This window comes from Zingiber officinale, chromosome 9B, assembly GCF_018446385.1.
Source record: "Zingiber officinale cultivar Zhangliang chromosome 9B, Zo_v1.1, whole genome shotgun sequence".
In the NCBI taxonomy this organism is placed as follows: Eukaryota; Viridiplantae; Streptophyta; class Magnoliopsida; order Zingiberales; family Zingiberaceae; genus Zingiber; species Zingiber officinale.
This window is the reverse complement of record NC_056003.1, coordinates 112,496,430-112,518,974: the sequence shown is the minus strand read 5'-3', so window position 1 is coordinate 112,518,974 and position 22,545 is coordinate 112,496,430. Positions and strand designations below refer to the sequence as shown.

Here is a 22,545-nt window from a genome sequence, read left to right as displayed (position 1 = left end):
TTTTACTTGTATTTCACATATAATCACATGTAGCTCAAGTAGGATATTGTTGATTTTTATTATCCATATTAGGTAATCTTATTTGTAAGTTGAACATGTGAATACAATTCGAACCATTTAAAGTGATCTAATTTATATTTATTGAGTTTTAGGTTATTGGCTATGTGTTTAATGTGTAGAACTTTTTAGCTCAATCCGTTATTATCTATAGGCTGATAACAGATTAAATTCATATACAAAATGGAGATCCCCGAGGGTTTAGGAAAATCTTGATAGAACTCTTGGTTCCCTATTAACCTAAATCTTTTAGGTGCTATCAACCCTAACACCCAAGGAAGATCTTTCTCATTTACTTCCGCTAATTCTTCTTCCTCAAGATCTCCCAGATGATGATAAAAGACAAGGATAATTGCTCTTTAATCATGTTTTCTTGTTTTTCAGTTTGTGTATTACTATGTTATGCCATGTTTGATTGATGAAACTAGAGTTTTTTTATTCTTGTATTTCTTATATGTGAGTTCTTTGTATTTTAGAATTTATATGGTTTAGATTTTTATAAGAACTAGCAAGAACTCCTTGAGTTTTCCTCTTTCAGGTGCATGTGACTCTCCAAGATCTTGAAAGTGCTCGAGTTCTTCTCTATCCAACTTTTCTCTCTAAGTTCCTTGAGCTCTTTACCCTGAATTCTTGAAGCTACTATGGGTCATAACTTAAACATGATTTTTCATTTCACAACCAAGGGTAGAGCCACGTATTGCTTTACCCGGGCTTTAGCCTGAGGCGATAAGTTGAGAAAGAGGAGCAAGGAAGAATGTAAGAAAGGAAGGAAGAAAAAAATTTAATCAGGTAGATTATCAGCTCGAGGCTTTTATATTTTGACTCGCCGTTACTTATGACACAAGCAATCATACCCAACAATGCCCCCATGTCGATTGTCATTACATGCTTAAGCATATTTATCAAAAATAGATTTACGATCTCACACTTTCTAATGTATTTGCATTCTTTTTACCTTCATCCTGTGTGACTAAAGCATCCAAAAAACTTCGTCGAACAACTTTGACACACTTTCTAATGTGCATGAGTTAATCATCTACTTTTCATTCTCCTAGAAAAATAGGTTCTCCCAATTTAGAAGACTATTTGGTACGATTATTTATCTCTTTTCTATAAGATCTTCAAGAGAATATTAGAATCCTCTTGGGACGACTGACGAAGATGTTAAGATGAATAAATCATCTTTTACTACTATTTAAAAAAAAATAGTCTAAGGATGTTTGGGATGACGATAATTATTTTTTTTATTTTTTTACATCACATGTGGCCTCCATGTATTTGCGTGGTTGGTTTGATCGAAGACTAGAAAGGGAATTTTGATAATAATTAAACTTTGAGGGAAATTTCAAAAAAGGAGCAAACTTAGGGGCATAAATTGAAATCAACACAACTAAATCAAGGCCAATCCCGTCAATAAAAAAACATGAAAATAAAATTATTCTATTTTCTCTACTCCAGATTTCGCAGCCGTAAAACTGAGCCTGAGAGAGAGTAACTGAGTCGAAAGAGAAGCCGCCTTCGTCATCGCAACTACTGTGGGTGACGCTGGGATGGAGAAATCCCTCGAGGAGCCGGAGAACGGGAACCCTAGCTCCCCCCTCTCCTCTTCCTCGTCGGACGATGACGAAGCCGCCGAAGATCTCCAGATTCAAACCCTAGAGAAGTCTCTCGCCGAGAATCCCTTCGAGTACGGTACCTACGTCCAGGTAACCCCTCCCTCTCACATTACCAGCCAACCCTGATGATTTTGATTCATTTATTCAGTTCCTGTGACCAGCTTTTACTTCTGGATTCTGTTCGTTCTCTCTTCCGCTAACACCACCTTCGCCTGATTGTCTGCTCTCCTTCGCTCGTGCAGTATATTCAATGTTTGCGCAAGTATGGTCATCTCGAGAAGCTGCGGCAGGCGAGGGAATCAATGAACCAGCGGTTCCCTTTAAGCCCGGAGATGTGGCAGGAGTGGATTAAAGACGAAATTTCCTTGTGCTCGAGGTAGTCGCTCTTGCTCGTCATTTGAATTTAGGGTTTCTCATAGTGAAGTGCGTTTTACTCCTCCCCTTCAGCACGAGGGATGATATCAAACTGTGCATGCATCACTTATTCTGCACTCAAATGATGCTCCCAACCTGCACAAATTTCATTTGATGTCGTGTTGATTGTTAAATATTATCGAAGTGAGAAATTCAATCACTTTTCCATCTACAGGATGCTATCACGAGACACTTACTTTTGGTTTTGTAATATGAACAATAGTTAGCAACATCATCGGCAGTATTGTTTAGACTATTTGCAATCTTATTCATCATTGTTTCTTGAGTTCAAGCGACATGGAGTTTGGAGGTATAAGAGCTAACTCTTAGTTATTTCCCTGAGGTATTTTCATGTTTTTGTATTATTTTGATTTCCTTTGAAGTCATCTGGTCATAGATTTCCAATAACTCTTTCCAAATCCAATTCATGTCATGTAGAGTATATTGTGTCTTTTCTCCTTTCACTTTATTTTGTGTTATGTAATAACTCCACTACATTGAAAAGTTATGAAAATTGCAATTTTCAAATATTCTCACACTGTATAATGGTACAGGCCATCCAAATTCTCCAAGGCTGAGGATATCATAGTAATACTTACTGAAGGTGTTCATAGGTTCTTCAGTTATGAATTCCTGTATTTGTGTTGCAAACGAATAAATCTTATGTTCCCTTTGTCCTATGAATTATGTCCTATGAATTATTTGTATGAACATTACAAGATCTGAAGCAATATTATAATGTTGCTAGTCATGTTAAACTTTTTTTTTTAATTTCAAAAAGAAAGTTCACAAATTCATTAATCAAGGCTTTTGATAACTTGATAGAGATGTAACACGGGCATCATGAATATAGAATTCATATTCATTAAAGTTTCCTTAAGATGCTAATATATGTACACAACATATTATTGGAATTGAATTTCTGTAGACTCATCTAGTGTCAACTAATTGTCTTGATGAAAAATAATAACTCTTATGTACACACTAGATTTAGAGTTTTTACTAATGTAAACATACTTTTATGCATTATTGTTGCACAAATTGCATATACTGGTGCTTGAGTTAGTTTTTTGGAATTTAATATCTGTCCCACCTTGTTGAGCACTTTGGCCATTTTGCTTGTTTCATTACAATTTGCTGCATGTCAGTTGCACGTATGTTTTCTCCCTTCTTACTTGACAATGATTGGACTTGTTCAAGTGTTGAATGGAAAGAACTCATCACATACTTTATGATGTAACCAATGCTTAAAAGATTAGGGAAATTCTTTTTAAGGCTTAATTAAGTAGAATGAGGGTACCTGGTCTTATTTAATTTATTATTTAATAGAGTGATGTAGATTGCATTAAATCCTTATTTATTTTAATTTAAATTGTAGTGTTGAAGCTTTCACTGAAGTTGAAAAGCTTTATGAACGTGCAGTGCAAGAATATTTGGTAAGTTTGACTTGATTGCAAGGCATCTAAAATTTGTAAATTTTTTTTTTATCACCATCTGCTTTTTGAACTTTGACTATCTGTCATTGCAGTCTGTATCTCTTTGGTGTGATTACATCAATTTTGTTCAAGAAAATGATGCTTCTATATCACAATGTTCACCGGATGGTGTTTCAAAGATGAGAAAGTTACTTGAGCGTGCTGTCGCTGCTGCTGGGTTGATTGTAACTGAAGGAAATAAAATATGGGAGGCATACAGAGAATTTGAGCAAGCTCTTTGTCTGACAATAAAGGACAGTCAAAATGAGGTTAACACTAAAATAGAAAGGCCTACATTCCTTTGCACAGCTGTTTATTAAAAAATAGTTGGCATGCTATCTCTTTATTTCATTTTATTATTATTATTTTTGCTTGAGCTCTTTTTCCTCTGTTGTTTCAGGAGAAAGAAAAACAAAATGACATTGTACGCAAACTATACCATCGACAACTATCTCTACCTTTGGTTGATTTAAGGGCAACACTTAGGGATTACAAGCTTTGGGAGGCTGAACAAGGCCATGATAATGATGCAAACTCAGATTTTGATGGTGTTCCTCAGCATGTTGTCTCGGCTTATAGGAAGGCCACTGAGCTTTATAATTTTCGTAAGCAATATGAAGAGGAAATCATGAAAACTGATGCATCTGACACAGAAAGACTTCAACAGTTCTTGGTAAACAATTTTATCATCTCAGTGCTTTTTTTTCTTTATTTGTTCCTTGTTATGTTCTTTTTTTGGTACTTCATTGCTTAAATCTGGCTTCCTTTTGCATTTGGTCATCTGACTCTGCAAATGGGAATTCTGACTGTTTAATCATAAGAGAATTTATCAAACCATTTTCTGTTGTGTAAAGTGTTTTTTGATGCAGAGGAATAGTTGAAATGCACTGCAAGTTAGGATTAGTGTCATGTATGTATACCCATTTAATTCTTGAAATCTGACCTGGCCATTTGTTGCTTCAAACTTTGGCTTTTTTTTCAGTATCTACAACTGTTACCAACCTACTATTATAATTGCAGAGAGTTTTTATGTATCATAGTTGATTGGTTAATCTTTTGTTTATGGCGCCCAATTTTCTAGCGCTAGGAGTAACTAAACTGTACCAATCTTGGATAAGCATTTTTGTCTTCTAGTCATGTACATCTAGTTCTATTAGTGTTGAGGAAGCGGTTCGGATCGCTAGAGGGGACGAGTGAATAGCTACCTGCAAATAAAATCACCTATTTCTCTTGCTATCGATTTAGCAAGGACACACAGATTAAGTATAAAATGCAAACATAAAAAGAAAGAGACACTAATGTTTACTTGGCTACAACCTTCGGGTTGTTAGTCAAAAAACTATGAAAGCTCCACTTTCTTCTTCTTCGGAAACTTGTCGGAGACTAATAAAAGAACTAAAACAGAAGTATTCAAATGTGTGTGGTTTCCTCAACGAGCTTCAGTCCCTTTTATAGACTCTATCTCGATCTAACTATTGGCACCTTCCTGTCGCCTGAAAGCCTTCTGGTCGACTGAATCTATGTTGATGCGACTTTAGGTTTTAACTGCTTCGATAATGACTTGATAACAACTTTGGATGGCTCAACTCCTTTTGGTTGCCTGGAGGCTCTTCCGTTGCTTGGAGGCTGTTGATGTTGTTGTTCTAATCTGTTCGACAACAGGTTTGGATGACTCAGCGGTCGATTTTTGGGATTGCTTTTGGTCGCTTGAAATATGGTCAACCTGTGTGCTTGGCCATTTGTTGAGCGCCTTCTCTGGTTTCCTAGGTGATACTTCGATTGCCCGGACCCAGTTCCGGTCACCTTGAGCAATCTTCCTTCTGACTTCTCATCCCTTGGATGCACCGATCCTTCCGGCTCACTCCCCGTGCGTCCTTCTCGTTTCATCGAAGTACCTTGGATGCATTGAGCCCGTCGTTTCTCGTGCCATCATTCTCGCTCACTTGTGTCTTCTGCCAAGGCTTTGCTTTCTTCGATGCTCCTTAGCCATCGAGTACATGTATATTCTCCCAAGTCCTTGTACATTTAGACACACATGGATCTAGCTTAAACTTATTTGACAACACATAATGTCAAACAGCTGTCACAACTGTCATAGCCTGCACAGATTTGACAAGTTGTGAACAGATTAGATTTCATAGCTTGTATAGAAATAAAATAGTTGTGAACACAAAGTAGGAAATCAAGGGATTTAGTTAGAAAGATATTAATGTCTTATCTACAGACTAATTAGTTTCCTATTCTCTATTTTATTGTAATGTTGTATATAATGGTTATTCCCATTATGAATGTAACAATTTATTGAGTGATATCAATTCGATCCATATTTTTCACATTGTATTGGAGCTTTAGCCTTCATTGCTAATTTTATTTTCTACCTTTTTTCATTATGGCCGATTCTCAAACAACCATTTCCAACAATCCTAGCTAATCTATTGTGTTTGATGACGGTAGTTCAATCTAGAAAATTGGTGATCTATAGAATATTCGAGCCTCCAATTGACTCAACGGGAAGAACTACTTGAAATGGTCTCAGGTTGTTTGTGCTTACCTCAAAGGCAAAGGGAAACTTAGCCATATCCTTGGGACAGGACCTGCCACGACTGATCCCGTTTTTGAGGCATGGGATGAAGAAGATTCTATGATTATGTCTTGGTTATGGGATTCCATGGAACCATCCATTAGTGATACATGTATGTTTCTCTCTACTGCTCATGAAATTTGGGATTGCATTACCTTCACTTACTCAAAAGCCTGTAATGCTGCCCAAGTTTATGAACTTAAAGTCAAAGTAGGTGCTACTAAGCAGGGAGATAAATCAGTCACTGAATATTCCACGGTTTTACAAAATCTGTGGCAAGAACTTGATTATTACCAAGTAATTGAGATGCAATGTGCTATAAATGCTACTATTTTGAAGAGTTTTATTGAAAAGGAGCTTGTATATGATTTTTTTGGCCAAATCCTGAATTTGATTAGGTCCGAATCCAAATTATCGGCAAAGACGACATACTCTCCCTAGCAGAGGTGATCTCTCTACTTCGGGCTGAGGAAAGTCGATGAAGTGTGATGCTTAAGCCCCAACCCATGGCTGGATTAGCCCTTGCTGCCAAAACTGTCTCACAGGAGAAAGATAGGCATGGTGTGACTCCGATTAAAGACAATAAAGCCCATCTTTAGTGCAACTATTGTAAGAAACCTCACCACACTAAAGAGACATGTTGAAAACTACATGGTAAAAGACTAAGTCGAGAATGGGGAAGTCGTGGGGGGCAACACAAATCTCACATACACCCAAGGTTCTAAAATTCGCTAGGCGCTAGTCGGGCGGCAGACCAGTGCCTAGCGCCTAGGCCGCCTAGGCGGGGACTAGGCGCCGCTAGGCGGATTCCTTGGTATCCCTTGTTTCATGTGGACTGTGGACAATGTCATATGCAAATCTAAATGTTGTCTTAAACAATTTCATAGCAATGAAGATCTAACTATGTATGTTGAAATAAATACATATTTTCCAATACCAAAAAATGAAAAACTATAAAAGAAAACTAATAGTTTTGTGCAAATGAAATATACTAGGCTTAGTAAATATGAGTAAAAGAAACAGTTAAACAATAGAACATGCAGTAAGTTATCATAATCATATAGTAAACAGTAGAACATTGGAAAATAGTAGCAATAGTTCATTCAAGATTGCAATGCATTGTGAACTAGTAACCACTAAGCAAAATATAATTGTTAAATAACATAAATCATGTCTTAACAAAATGAGTTCAAAATTACACAACTAATAATATCTCATAGACTCATATTTATTCTGCTTCTTCTTCTCCATAATTTTCAATAACTTGTTCTTCATCGGACACAAACTCAATATCATTATTGTGATCCTCGTCTTCTTCTTCGGATTCAAAATCATCTTCATGGAGTTCTCTCACTCTGGAGCTTCTTCGGGGTTGTAGATTTTCATCTGCTCCACTTGCTTCATCAACCATTTGCCAAGTGAGCCCGGAACCTAGTTCAACTTCATCATCTTCCCCACCATCCACAATCCAACCTTGTGCATTTGAAGCATCTTTTGCAAGAAGGACATCAACATTTCTTTCTTTTTCTCTTTTTTGTTTGTTCAACAATCTAGCATTAAATTGGACAAATACTAGATTGTTCAACCTGTTGGCATCCAACCTATTTCTTTTCTTTGTGTGAATCTAAAAAAACAGAGAAAGTAAATACTATAGTTAGTACCTGAATATAGAGTATAGACGTTAAAAATTATAATTAATTTAATTAAAGAGTGAAAGTTTAAAACTTACTCCTTTAAATATACTCCAATTTCTTTCACACCCGGATGAACTTATAGTTAATGAAAGTATCCTCAATGACACCTTTAGCAAGTTGGGTGTATGAGCACCGTATGTACACCATGCACATAAATCAAATGTATCATCATTTTTTCACATGCTTTTGCTGCCAATGCTTTTCCAAATAACTCAGTCTTATCTCTATATTTTGCAAATTCCTTATTAATAATTGTATCCTATAGATCTAACTAATTAGCATGCAAAATTTTCATGCATTCAAAAATCTCCTTCACGACATCCTCATAAAGAGCAATAAAATTATCTTTATAGTAAAAATACGGATTCAATGAAAAGGCAGTGGTACGCAATGATGCATCAAGTTTGTCCTTCATTTTTAACTAATAATGATTATGATAGACTAATAATTTGATTCCACATTGTTCAGAATCATGTTGATGTTTTCTTTAGCTTGAAGAAGCTCCTCATATAGAAACCCCATCGATGACTTTCTATCTCCATCTACCAATCGAAGAACTCTTACTAAAGGAGCAAATATTTTCAAACAAAGTGTTACACCATTCCAAAAACTCATGCTCATCACTGTAGAGTAAGCCAATTTTCCTTTGTTGGTTTTTGACCATTTACATTTCTCCCACATATCACTTGTAAACATGATCCTTAAACTAGCTTTTTTTTCAATCAAACTTTGCAATGTGAGGAAATTTGATGCAAACCTGGTAACTCCTGGTCGGACTATATCTCTCTTCTTCGTGAAACTTCTCATCAATGATAAAGTCTTATGTGAGCATAGATAAAAATGGTAAAAACCTTGGACTGCTCAATCACCTTTTTATATCGTGGAAGTTTGCCAATACTTTCAAGCATGAGATTAATAGTGTGAGTTGCACATGAACTCCAAAAGATCCCGGGTCGTTTTTCTCTCATCAATTTAGCTGCAGCCATATTGTTGGTGGCATTGTCAATACAATCGAACAATATTCTGAGCTCCTACTTGTTCAACACATTTGTCAACATACTTAAAAATAAGTTCAGCTGTATGTGTCTCCTCTGAAGACTCCTTAGACTCTAAAAATGTAGTACCCTCCTTGCAATTAACACACAAATTTAAGATGCTTCTTCTTTTTCTATCACTCCATGCATCTGTCATGATCGAGCATCCATTCTTTGCCCATTCTTCTTCATGTTTCTTTGTTTTGTTCTTTCAACTTTGACTTTCAATAGTGGCTCCATAATTGGCGGGGGCACTAGGGATGAGTGTGTTCGCCTTTTGCCTCATTGAAGCTATCATTATCAATAGCATTGAATGAGATTCCATTTTCATAAACCCATCTCCCAACATATTGTTGAACTTGTTGAGTTCTCTCTTTGAAAAGAGCCTCATTTATATTTTTTGCCGAAGTACTTTACTTCCACTGGAGCCTGCATTTTCTGGAGCAATTGCCGATGCATATCTATCCATGGGGCCAAGTGGAAGAGGTTTTTTAACTCCATCCATCCCTTCAATTTCAAGACCTTCTTCTTCATCTACGGAAATAGCCACCTCTGCTCTACAACTTTGTTCTTCCATTATTTTGTTCTTCTTTCTATTCTTCCCTTCTAAAATAGCCTGTTTGCACTTATTTTTGTCTTCTTGAGATGCTTTTCGACAACCAGATACATTTCCAGGTATATTTCCAATGTGCTCCTTTATCCTATACACTCTTCCTGACATTGCTTTTCCACATAACTTACATTTAATTTTGTCGAGGTTCTTAGGATCAATCAATATCCCAAACTCCCATCCGATGTCATTTGACTTTCTTCTAAGAATCCCGGATTCGGGTTGAGTGACAGATGCTGTCGAAGATGGATTGCTTGCCATTGATAACAGCCTAACAGATAATATGAAAAAATTATATATAACAAGACATAGTCACATAACATATTAACATGATAATAAAATTTAATTATACCTTACAGACATACAATACAAAATATTTTAATAACATTAAGTCATTAATAAGTCTGAGAATATTTTTTTATATATCTTAATCTAATTAATAAAATTTATTCGATATTTGTTTAAATAAATTAAATTTTAAATATATTTTTTATATCTTTAAATCTGTTTTATACTTTTATAAATTAATAATATTTATTGGAATCTTTTAAATTTTAATTTATTTATCATATTTTTAAAACTGATTTATATAAATTAATAATATTTATTAGAATTTTTAAAATTTTAATGTATTTTTCATATTTTTAAAACTGATTTATATAAATTAATAATATTTATTAGAATTTTTAAAATTTTAATATTTATAAATCCGATTAATATAAATTAATAGTATATAAAATTTATAAATATGATTTATATAAAATATAAATTAATAATATGTATTATATTTTTTAAATTTAAAATATTTTTTATTTTTTAAATTTGATAAATGATAATATTTATTATAATTTTTAAATCTGTTAATATATAAATTAATATTTAATATTATTTATTTAAAAAAATTAAGTATATTATTTATATATTTAAATCTGATTATATAAGTTATAAAATTAATAATGGAATCTTAATTTTATATCTGTGTAGAATAATAAGGTTCTAACAGTTAACTAATTTTGCTGAAAGTTCTAATATATAAATAAAGCTTGTTAGATCCCTAAGATCTTTTATTCCAAGTTCCTGCCCACACACATCCTCGTAGCATTGTCCTCCAGCCTCCACTAGTCCATCTTTCCTTTACCTTTATCTGCAGTATAAGGAAAAGAAAGTATCTATAAGCTTTCGCTTAGTAAGAAATCATCTACCTCACTAAAACATGCATTCGATGCAATATGCTTTTAAAACATGCTGTTTGAAAGTGCACTGATTAGACTGAAACATGGCATGTTATCATACATAGAAATCAAAGCTAGTCATGACATACTATCATCTAAACATGTGTAATAAAAGCTGAACATGAACACCAAAGCATGGCATACAAAGCTAACCATAACTATCATGTGTAACAACAAGGAAAACTGAGCTGAACATGAATTAAACTAGTCTGGAACTGAATTCAAACTCAACTAACATAACTGATCTTTGTGAGTTTTGAAAAAAAACTATAATATAATAGATTAAAATACATAATCATACTGCTAATGGGTCTGGCAACTGTACATGCTATGCGCGCATCCTCAACTAAACCCGGGGTTACAAATCCCGAATTTAGCAAGGTTTACTAGGTTATCTAAACCTAGGGACCGACTATGGGAGCCCGGCCCAAGGGATCTATACAGTGCCACTACTGAAAATAAAATACTGAATCATAGCTAATTAATTTACCTTGCTTCTACTAGGTTATCTGAACCTAGAGGCGACTGTGGGTGCCCACCCATTGGACCGTAGTCCCATATATGCTATGGCAAGGCTAACTAAACTATTTAAATGCTTCTATTGCATTTACTGAGCTATTAAAATGCCTAAGTTGCATTTTTCTGTGCTAAATAATTTAATCGAACACTTAGTATGCACTAATTCGCATCCTTGTGCCGAAAGTCTACATATTACTAAACTAAAACATGGAATTCACACGGAAGCTACTTATACTGCAGGTGAGGGGTTTCTTACCTCATATGCTAATTTCCTTACAATTCTATTCGCTAGAATTCCGGTGGAGACGACCCCTTCGACAATCTTCTCACGTCTATGCGTTCCTCTCGCGAAGAAGAGCGTCCTCGTGCCGGAGTTGTCACCGGAAGATGACCTTGGGGCCCTAGGGAGGGAACCCTAGGATTGGCGCCGAGAGGAAGAAGAAGAGGGAGAGGTGCGGCGTGAGGTTAGGGCGAGGAGGAGAAATTGCCGAACCAATTAAAAATAAACCAAACCCTACTTAAATTTTCTATTTATATTAAGTGGGTAATTTCCGCCCAAATCTAACATAAATATTATTGATTCTCTTTCCTTTCAGCACGGCCCTGTTGGGTTCACTTGGTTACCATGGTTCACCATAAGTCATAGGACCAATTAGGTCTCGGGTTCAATTCCCGTGTAGGCTATTTTACGGTCCTATTTATTTTTGCTACTTCCACTATTCTAAAAATTCCATAAAAATATTCTAAAATTCCAGAAAAATCATAGAATATTTCTAAAATAGTTTTAAGAATTTTCGGGCGTTACAATCCCCCATACCTTATAAAAAGTTCGTCCTCGAATTTAGAATAACTCTGGGTACTTCTGAGTTGTCTCTTTTGCTGTGTGACTGTGCTAAATGACTTTGACTAATGGTACTTCCTTGTTCATGATTTCTTAACTGCTCGGTCTATTATCCGAATAGGTCGATCATAGCTGAGGTCTTCGCGGATCTGCACTGACTAGGGCTCGATCACCTGGGTGGCATCCGGGGTATGCTTCTTGAACGTGAAACACATTGTGGATGGTGACATTTCCTAGGGTAGCTCTAGCTCATACGCTACCTTGCCCACTCTTCTGCGATAAGGTATGGTCCCACATATCGGGACTTAGCTTGCCTTCTTCCCAAACGACATTACTCCCTTCATGGGAGCTACTCTGAGGAACACAATCCCAACCGAAAACTCCAAAGGTCTGCACCGTATATCAACATCGGCTCTGAGCAGTCTCTATCCTCTGGCGGATCTGCTTTATAGCTGTGATATCTGCCACTAGATCTGTCTCAAGTTCTAGCTCTTTCTGCTCACCACTCTCATACAGCAGAATGGAGATCTACACCTCCGCCCATAGAGAGCCTCATAAGGTGCCATACCGATAGTGGCACGATAGCTGTTGTTATGCAAATTCTGCTAAACTCGGATATTTGCACCAACTTCCTCGAAATCTAGGGCACACGCTCGGAGCGTATCTTCGAGTACTGATTTACTCGTCCATCCGTCTGCGGATGGAAGGGCGTGCTAAACTTTAACCGTGCCCAAAGTCATACACTCCCGAGTGTGGCGTGAACTCACTGTCTCATCGAAATAATGGTTCGTGGATTCCATGTAATCTAACGATCTCCTTGAGATACAACTGAGCTAGTTGTTCCATGGTGTAGGATATCCCGATAGCTAAGTGGGCTGATTTAGTTAATCTGGACTATTACCCGGATGGTATCAAAACCATTCGTGGTTGGTAATCCCACTATAAAATCCATAAACTGCCTTCCCACTTTCATTGGTATCCATGTACGAAACTCCCCGGTCTCGATGTTACGCCTTAACCCTCCGACAGTTAGGTCTTGGCATATCGAGCGATATCTCTCTTCATCCTGTGCCACCAAAAACGTTTCTTCATGTCACGGTACATTTTGGTGGAGCCGGGATCGTAGGGAGTCTTGTGAGCCTTGTCTAGGATTTCCTCTGTAGTTCCTCCCGATCCAGTAATCTATCACCAAAATACAACACCCCGCTATCGATATTCTGAACTCTCCACCTTCCGATTCGCTAAACCTTGCTTGATTCTCTGAATTTCGGGAGCTGCCTGGATGTCACCGAGCAAGGTAGACTCTAATGTCGTAGTAGAGCTGTCCGACTATGAGCTCGAGACCAAATCGATCTCCTTCTGTAGGGGCGGTGACATGGTGCTAGAGATAATAGGGTTGGACTTCCTGCTGAGGGCGTCTGCTACCCTATTCGCTTCTGGGTGGTAGAGGATATCATGTCGTAGTCTTTGACCGATTCTAGCCATCTGCTGTCGCGTATTCGATCCTTCCGGTGAAGAAGTACTTAGACTACGATGATCAGATACACTCTGACCGAGCTCCATACAAGTAATGTCTCCAAATCTTGAGAGCGAACACCGCTGCAAGCTCAAGGTCGTGAGTAGGATAGTTCTTCTCATAATCCTTAAGTTGTCTGGAGACATGGCGATCACCTTGCCATCTTGCATACCGCTCCTAGTCCCAACTTCGAGGCATCACTATATATGTCAAGCTATCTGCGTTCTCGGTAGAGTCGAATAGGTGCATCGGTCAATCTCCTTTTCATTGGCTAAATTCTCGATCCTCCACCGAAATTTTCTGTTCTTTCCGGTAAGAGTTGGGAGGCTATCCTGGAGAAGTCCTCTACGAATTTCTGTAGTAACTCGTTAATCCCGAGCTTCCGATCTCACCTGGCGTTCTTGGGTCTTTTCCATTGCTCACTTATCTTCTTGGGTCTACCATGATACCATCCTTTGAGATGATGTGACCCGGGAAGGACACATAATCTAGCCAAAATTCACATTTGGTGAACTTGGCGTCTGATTCTCATCAAGGGTCCGCAATCTTGTTTTGTGCTCTACGTGTTCTTCCGAGTTCGGAATAGATAAGGATGTCATCGATGAACACGATAACGAACCTATCTAAATATTCTCTGAATACCTTGTTAGGTCCATAAAATTAGCTGGAGCATTTGTCACGCCAAAGGGCATGACTACAAACTCGTAATGTCCGTATCTAGTCCCGAATCTGTCTTAGGTATGTCCCTTCTTTAACCTTCACCGATGATAACTGATCCGAGGTCTATTTTAGAGAACACTTGCTCCTTTTAGCTGATCAAACAGTCATCTATTCGGAAGAGGATACTGTTCTTGATTGTGACTTGGTTCAGCGCACTATAGCATGGCTCCGTCTTTCTTCTTCACGAACAATACAGTGCTCCATGGTGAGTGATTAGGACGGATGAAGCCTTTGTCAGCGACTCCTGAGTTGCTCAAGTTCCTTGATTCTCACTGAGCCGCGGTAAGGTGCTTTGAGATAGGATTTGTCGGAATGAGCTCATCTCAATTCGATCTCCCTGTCGGTGCTAGGCTTGGTAACTCTTCAGGAACTGGGTAGTCACATACGACTCGGACCTCTGCTAGCTGTTGGTCCTTGTCCTGACTGACTACGTGTGCTAAGAACCCCGTACATCCCGAATCCATCAACCTCGTGCCTTCATAGCTGAGAGAAACTTCTTGGCCTTTCTCCGGGTTCTCGACGACCGAATGCTTCTCAGGTTGGAATATGACTTTCTGCTTACTGCACTCGATGGAGGCACCGATTTGATCAAGAAGTCCATCCCGAAGATGACGCGTCGTAGTCGGTCATATTAATCACTATCGATCGCAAAGAGCTCTCTCTGCTATAGTGACCAAGATCGCCTCGAGCCGGTGCGTGACGCCGTGATCTCTCCCGAGGGTAACGTCGTAGAACGTCTGAGTACCTCCGGAGGTATCGCTAACTTCTCGGCAAATGCCCGGATATGTATGAATGGGTTGCCCAAGATATCGAATAAGACAGTTGTACTTGGCTGTACTAATCTGACCTGTAACAACTGCCGAGGCATTTGCTCGTCCTCTCGGTGAGTGAGTAGATCCTCGCGTTGGTCGTAGCTGGAGGGGCTTCTATCGCCTGGCTGATATGTGGACCATCTAAAGCGGTCTGCATCTGATGTAACTGAGCTCCATACTGAATCTGCTGTGGCCGAGGAAGACCGGTCTTGTTTGGACACCGCTTGGCCATATGCCCTTCCTGTCGATTCAGCATCCTCGTGTGCCTTTACGACAAACCTCAGGGTGGAATTTCCCCCAAGTAGCACACTTTGGATAACCGGGTTGCTTACTGGCTGGTCCTCCTTTGGGTAACTCCACGGTTTGCGCTTGTTCGGAGTTCCTTTCCGCCAGAGCCGTGGAGCTGTGACCGCCGCCGAGTGCCCGAGCCTCCTTGACCTTTAGCTTCGAGAGGACTTGCTTCTGATGCTATTCGTAATGCTCGTGATTAGAGCACCGCCACTAATTCTTCTATGGTTTGTGGCCTATGAACGCCACCGGCCATGTTCATTGCTATTTCCTCAACATCTTGAGCATCAACCGGATTCGTTCCCTTTCTGTGCGACTAATTCGGGCATGACGAGCCAACCTGTTGAATTTCTTCACGGCTTCCTCAACTAGGTTGCCCTGACGAAACTCGGTGAACTCGTCGTGGTGACGGTTGTGACCCGACGTGAAAGAACTCCTCAAAGAATTCCTTCTCAAGTCAGCCCATGTCATCGATTCACTGGGCGCTCGCTCGATTCTCTCCCACCACATACGTCCATCCAGCCGAAGGAGGCGCACTTCACCTTCTCACGTTCGTCTAGAAGCTCCATCGTACTTTCCGGTGTTTTGAACCATGCCTGGCTTGACTCTCTGCCACTGGATCAGATAGGTTTCTCTCTGCGTTCCTGCTGCTGGGGCTACTGGTGTCGTAGGCTGGACTGGTGGAACCTCTAAGACCACTGGTGTCGCTAAGTTAGACTCCGGGGTGACAGTGGGAGTGTTCTGCTGACTAGCCTTTAAGGTGGCTATTTCCTGTTGCTGTTCAGCTAGCTGCTGCTGCTGTAACTGAGCCACTAGTGCTGTAAGGTCTGGGGGAGGCACTGAACTGCCTGCCTCATGCTGGGGCTCAGTGGCTGGTGCCCTTCTACTGACTAGTGATACCACTCTGTAATGACCCGCCTTCTACTGACTAGGCTGTGAGGCCGATCGCTACATTATGCTGTGCTAAATTACTATTGCGGAAATCTGGATTGATTAAAATTTTACTAAACTAATTACTGTAAAATCTGAACTTAATATTCTAGGTGTACCTAGGAGTTGTACACATGTTAGGGAAGATAATCTATGCCTCTCGGATGTCCTGCTAGCTATAATCAGGCATTTCAATCGATCCATGAATCGATTGGGCTGTCGGATCGATCCAGTGATCGATCCAGCTTGATACCGGCACGGAGAAAAACTCTGGATCGGTCGGCTGACCGATCCATACGCTACATTGCTTCTGTATGCGGCTGGATCAGTCTACAGTCGAACAGAATGCTTCTGTTTACTCCCAGTCGACTGTCACTTCTATTAGTCAACTGGTCTCGGTTACACATTCACACTCATCCTCTTCGGAGTTGCCCTTTGAAGCCCTCTTCCTTGGCCTTCGTCCCTCAGATGCAAACGAGCCCGCAACTCCTCTCTATGCATCCTTCGCGTTGCCTTGAAGTTCGCTTTCCTCAGCTCCACTCCGTTGCTCCTAGTCCCGTGGTCCCTTGGATGCACCATCCTTCACCGATCTCAAGGACCCGAGCCATAGGATGAGCTCCTCATATGTGTTTCACCAAGTCCTATGTGACTCAAACACATATCAAACCAATATGAAAGTCTAACTTAAACTTTTTGACACACATCAAAACCATGATCATACCCGATCAATCCTAGGTTGGTTGCACCTACACTCTTCCTTTTTTTGATGTGTGGCAATATGTTTAAGTTAGACATAAATAATACTTGAAAAATTGAAAGCAAAGCGTAAACATTGAAGCATAAATCCGAGCTCCCCCTTAACATATACTTTAACACTTAATTTTCAAGTTTTCCACAAAATGGGAGAAATACGTTTCTAACTTTAACTTCCCATTTCTCCCCCTTTGACACAATAAAAAAAATTACACTGAACAATTATACATACTATGACATTAATTTTGACCAAATTAAACAAAATCAACTGTTGAAAGTGCTGGAAAAACTGCCATCTGTTGCAGTCGACTGACACGAGCAGAATCACATTTTCTTACTTTTTAAGCCAATTTCAGAAATGCATAAAAAATTTCAAAAAAATTGGAAAATTATGAAATTTTGAACATATATTTTTTATAATGTCTTTTAATCAGGAAAAAAAATATTTTCATGAAAATTCATTATATTTTTGAAGTTTTGACAAAAACTCAAAAACCTTGAAAACATTCAATTGTGTATCAATTTGAAATCTTATTTTGAATTCATATGTTTTAAAATATCTATGCCACTATAAATAAAACATAGAATTGTTTTCAAAACATTTAAAATGTTCAACTATGATCTATGGGCAAGATGTCTATTAATTAAACATTTGCTTTCCGCATAGTTGGTCTATGATAACTATTTTTAATAAGCTATAAGCATAAGTGAATTATGAGTATCATCCTATCATCTCACATTTATGTTTAGAAATGTAATGCTAGTCATTGTGAAATGAAATAAAGATAACCTCTACTTAGCCTTTCTTATCATAAATTTCTATCAAGGCTAAGTGTTCCCCCTTAAGGTCTAAAGTCAACCATTTTTCAAAAAATTTAAAATATGACCTTAATGGTTGACTAACCCAAAAATCCTCTAACTTTTGAGGATTGATTTTGGTACTCAATATAAGTTCATTCTAATTGGGTTAACCAAATACTCTTTGGGGATACATTTCCTATCTATGGTCCTTGTTTTTGATTGCCTCCTAGCAAGTAAATGATGATAAGCTTTTTCATTTTTGGGTTCATTGTATCTTAATCCCCTTTTGTTGAAACTTGCCCTTTGGCTCCTATTGCTCATGTTTAAGATATTGGAGCCAATTGTGAATTTTTGAAGGGCTTTACTAAAGTATTCTACCTTTTTCCTTAATTTCTTATTTTCTTCTTCTAAACATGGATCATTTAAACCAGAAGAAGAAGCATGCATACTAGAGGAATTATTTAACTTAGAAAATATGAATTCTAATTTTTCCTTTAAAATACTAATCTCATTTTTCAAGGATTTGTTTTTCTTTTTAGCCTTAAACAAATCTTCATTTGTACTTGAAATAATTTTAACCAAAGTATGAGTGGGTAGATTGTATACCTCACTTACCGAGAAGTCTGAATACGAAGTTTGACCTCCCCCTTCACTTGAACTCCCTTCTTCTTCACTTGAGTTCTTTCCTTCTTCATTTTCGGATGAGGTGGAGGCAATGTCATCAATTCCCATTAGAGTAAAATGGGATATATGGTGCTCTTCTTCCTCCAATGATGATGGATCATCCCATGTTGCCGTTAGATTTTTGACCTTCTTCCCTTTTTCTTTTGTCTTTTTCTTTTCTTCCTCCTTCTTCTCTTCCTTCTTCTTTAAGAGAGGATATTGATCCTTCATGTGTCTTTCTTGTTGGCAATTATAGCAAATGACTCTCCTTGTCCTACTCTTGTCTCTTGAACTTCTCCGAGCATGAGATTTGTTAGTAGAAAAATTCTTAAATGCTTTTTTCATTTTTCTTACCATATACGTCTCTTGATCACTATCCATTGAGGCGCTTGATTCTTCGGAGTCGGAAGATGGTGGGGATGAAAATTTCTTCTTACTCTTTCCTTTGTTTGCCACAAGGGCTATTCCTCTTGATCTATGGGCTCTCCCTTTTAACCCTTCAACTCTAGTTTCGTGAAGCTCCATTGTTGAGAACAATTCATCTAGAGAGGATTTCTCTAGATCTTTTGAAATGTAGAACGAATCTACAATTGAGCTCCAAGTTGTGGTTCTTGGAAAAGCATTGATAGTTTTCATCATCATATCTTGATTTGTAAGTGTCTCACCTACACTTGTTAGTTTATTTAAAATCTCTTTAATTTTAGAATGTAGAATAGATATCTTTTCTCCTTTCTCAAGCTTGATGTTGTTGAGTTGAGATCGGAGGAGGTCTCTTCTTGCACTTTTGCTTCCGATGTCCCTTTATGTAGCTCAATCAACTTTTCCCATAAGTCCTTGGTACTTTTGTAATTTCCAATTCTAGTAACTTCTTGTTGGGGAAGGACATTTAGTAGATTATGTATTGTCTTTGAATTTGTTAAATGCTCTTTTCTTTGTTTCTTGCTCCATCTTACTTTATTGATTATCGTGTTATTTTCATCCCTAGGTATCTTGAAACCATTTTCTATTATTAGCATTATATCGAAATTGGTATCGAAGAATACCTTCATTCTTTTCTTCCATCAAGAGAAATCTCCTTCGAATTTGAGTGGCTGAATGTGTGAGCCAGCCATTTTGTTGAAAGTGTTTTTCTCGGCGATTAGTCCATTGAAGAACGTCCTCGCTCTGATACCACTCGTTGAAAGATCGGATGACCGACTAGAAGGAGGGTTGAATAACTTGTTACCCCAAATCGTTCTTCTTTCTACAATGTTAGTTGTGCAAGCGGAATAGAACTAAAACAATAAAAGCAAATAAAAATACCAACGCTAACACAATCGATGTAACGCGGTTCGGAGATTGCTTGCTCCTACTCCACGGCTTGTCCTTGAGGTGGACGATCCCTCAATCCGTCGGTGGATTAGTCCTTGACAATCTCCGGCTAATGTTTTCTTCTTCTCGGTGGAGCAAACCTCTCTCACAAAACTCTCTTTCTTTTTTACAAGATGAGACTTAGGTTTAAGAGGAAGAGAATTAGCTTGGAAGCTTGATGGAATTACTTGGAGTATTCTAGCAAGAATCAATAACCTCCTCCATCCCTCAAAGCTGCCTTACATAGAGTGGAAAGAGTTTATCACAAGACAACTCATTTCCTGGGCATCATTTCCACGACCACTTACCAATCGACTGCTAGCTGCTAGCTGAGCGAACAGAATGCTTCTGTTCACTCCAAGTCCACTGCCACTTCCATCAGTCGACTGGTCCTGGTTACACACTCACACTCATCCTCTCCGGAGTCGCCCTTTGAAGCCCTCTTCCTTGGCCTTCCCCCTCAGATGCAATCGAGCCCTCTCCATGCATCCTTTCGTTGCCTTGAAGTTTGCTTTCCTTCGCTCCACTCTGTTGCTCCTCGTCTGGCGGTCCCTCAGATGCATCATCCTTCACCGATCTCAAGGACCCGAGCCATAAGATGAGCTCCTCATGTGTGTTTTACTAAGTCCTGCGTGACTCAACCACATATCAAATCAATATGAAAGCCTAATTTAAACTCTTTGACACACACATCAAAATCATTATCGTACTCGATCAATCTTAGGTCAATTGCACCTACACCTTTATCTCTTTGCTGATATTATCTTTTTTGAGTTCACATCTTTCTTTTCTTATACACCGTCTCTATCTCTATCTGAGGATGTGCAGGAAGTTCTTCCTCTTACTATTTCATTGTCCTTCCAAGCCCATTGTTAGATCTGCAACCCCTCTTTTGACTCACCACTTGTTTCTTCTATTGCTAACTTGCGCCACATGAAACACCACCTTTGTGGTGGTTCATGATCATGACATGGAGATACTCCAGAATCTTCCTAAGACTCTCCTCTCTAGTCACTAGTAATTGTCCTAGATCCCCGTTGATTTGAGCATCCCATTGCCTTTTGTAAAGATATTCATAAGTGTTCCACTTCGTATCCACTTTCTTGCTTTATAACATGCATCATTGTCAAAAGTCAACACATAGAAATGTTTTGAAGGTACTTTCAGGGTTAATAACAAGATATGATTGATGAGATGGTTGTTTTAAATTCTAATGGCGCTTAAGAGCTATTTTCTTTTCCTCCAGAGAAGTTGACAGTGGGTTGCAGACAAGTTTGAGTTGCATATTAGTTTTCTCTGCTAAGTATTTATCAAATGATCTACTGATCGCCTTAAGGCCACCTGGTGGCAAAGTGTGGTATACTTAGATTTATGGTGTTGAGTACATATGTTAGTACATATATTCTATTTAATGGCCAACATTATTTTGAACTGACTTTTCTTCTCACTAGATGTTGTCTTCAACTTGACATTAATGGTTATCTTTTGGAGGAAACCTTCATAGAGCAACCTCTAGGGGTTGTTGCTCAAGGAGAGATTAAGTCTAATGTGTAAACTAAAGAAGTCTATGATTTGACCGAAGTAATCTCTAAGAACTTGGTTTGAGAAATTCATCTCAACTCTTTTACAATACGACGTCATTAGGAATATTACAGATCATTCAATTTTTTACTGGCAAATGCATTGTCTACTTAGATAATATTATCATCACTTACAATGACTGCATCGATATTGCAAAATTGAAAGATTAGCTTCTTCAGTACTGAAGTTGCTTGCTTAGAAGTAGTGTTTTGAAAATTGGACTGGGCATTGAATTGTTGAGGTTACTTGGTCGATGCCAACTAGTCTAGGAGGAAGTTGCACTTTATAGAAAAAAAACATAAATTAGTTCTTCTAACAATAAAAAGTATCATTAATAAAATAATAATTGTAAATAAAAAATAGTCAAAATGGTATACCACTTTTTATTGCACTTCATTATGTAATTTTAAAAATTTTAAAATAAAAAAAAACATTATACTTTCTTAGCATGGAGACTGAAGAGAGCTGAGACACCTATCCAGATGTCATGTCATCAAAGACTCCACGAATGGCACAGTTCCAATCATTGACCTTAAAATTACCAATCCAGTTTTCATATCCAACTTATTAGTTTTATCTAATACAGCCAGTTGACCACCTCCACACGGCTATGACATTATCAATGTTGATTTGCCAACAAAATTCCATAAACATCTATTCTTCGACTATGAACCATTACACTATAGCAATCTATGCTAAACATCAAATGACATTTATGTCCACATACAATCCCTACTAATGATTAATTCTGATGCTCATTATGATTAACATTGAGACATCAATCACAGAAAGCTCTAACATGCCACTTTCACAGCAGATTGTGTTAGTCGGTATCACTCTATACACCAGACATCAGAAGAAGACACCAAAATTTTCTGCTCATTTACACTTTAATTTTACCAACACATGCCAACCACAGAGTATGATTACTTAAAATATAGGCTTGTTGGTCAAGTCAACTAGTTTATGATTACTCTTCCTTTCAAAGATTGCCCAAATAAAGGGAATAGAATCCTGCCTCAAATGATTGGCTTTTTGATCAATGCACTGTGGAGAGA

At 38.2% G+C, this 22,545-nt stretch overlaps 1 protein-coding gene across 3 annotated transcripts in view; it reads left to right on the top strand.

The window, feature by feature from the left end:
• Positions 1-1,505: 1,505 nt before the first annotated feature.
• LOC122022662 (squamous cell carcinoma antigen recognized by T-cells 3-like) overlaps positions 1,506-22,545 on the top strand; it is a 32,423-nt gene continuing 11,383 nt past the window's right edge. For all 3 annotated transcript variants that reach the window (XR_006123056.1, XM_042580716.1, XM_042580717.1), the window contains exons 1-5: positions 1,506-1,763; positions 1,916-2,049; positions 3,466-3,523; positions 3,616-3,831; positions 3,963-4,235. Coding sequence is in view for 2 of the 3 variants with exons in the window: in XM_042580716.1 (XP_042436650.1) it covers positions 1,608-1,763; positions 1,916-2,049; positions 3,466-3,523; positions 3,616-3,831; positions 3,963-4,235 (837 nt within the window). In the remaining variant the exon portion in view is untranslated. The remainder of the gene's footprint in view (positions 1,764-1,915; positions 2,050-3,465; positions 3,524-3,615; positions 3,832-3,962; positions 4,236-22,545) is intronic.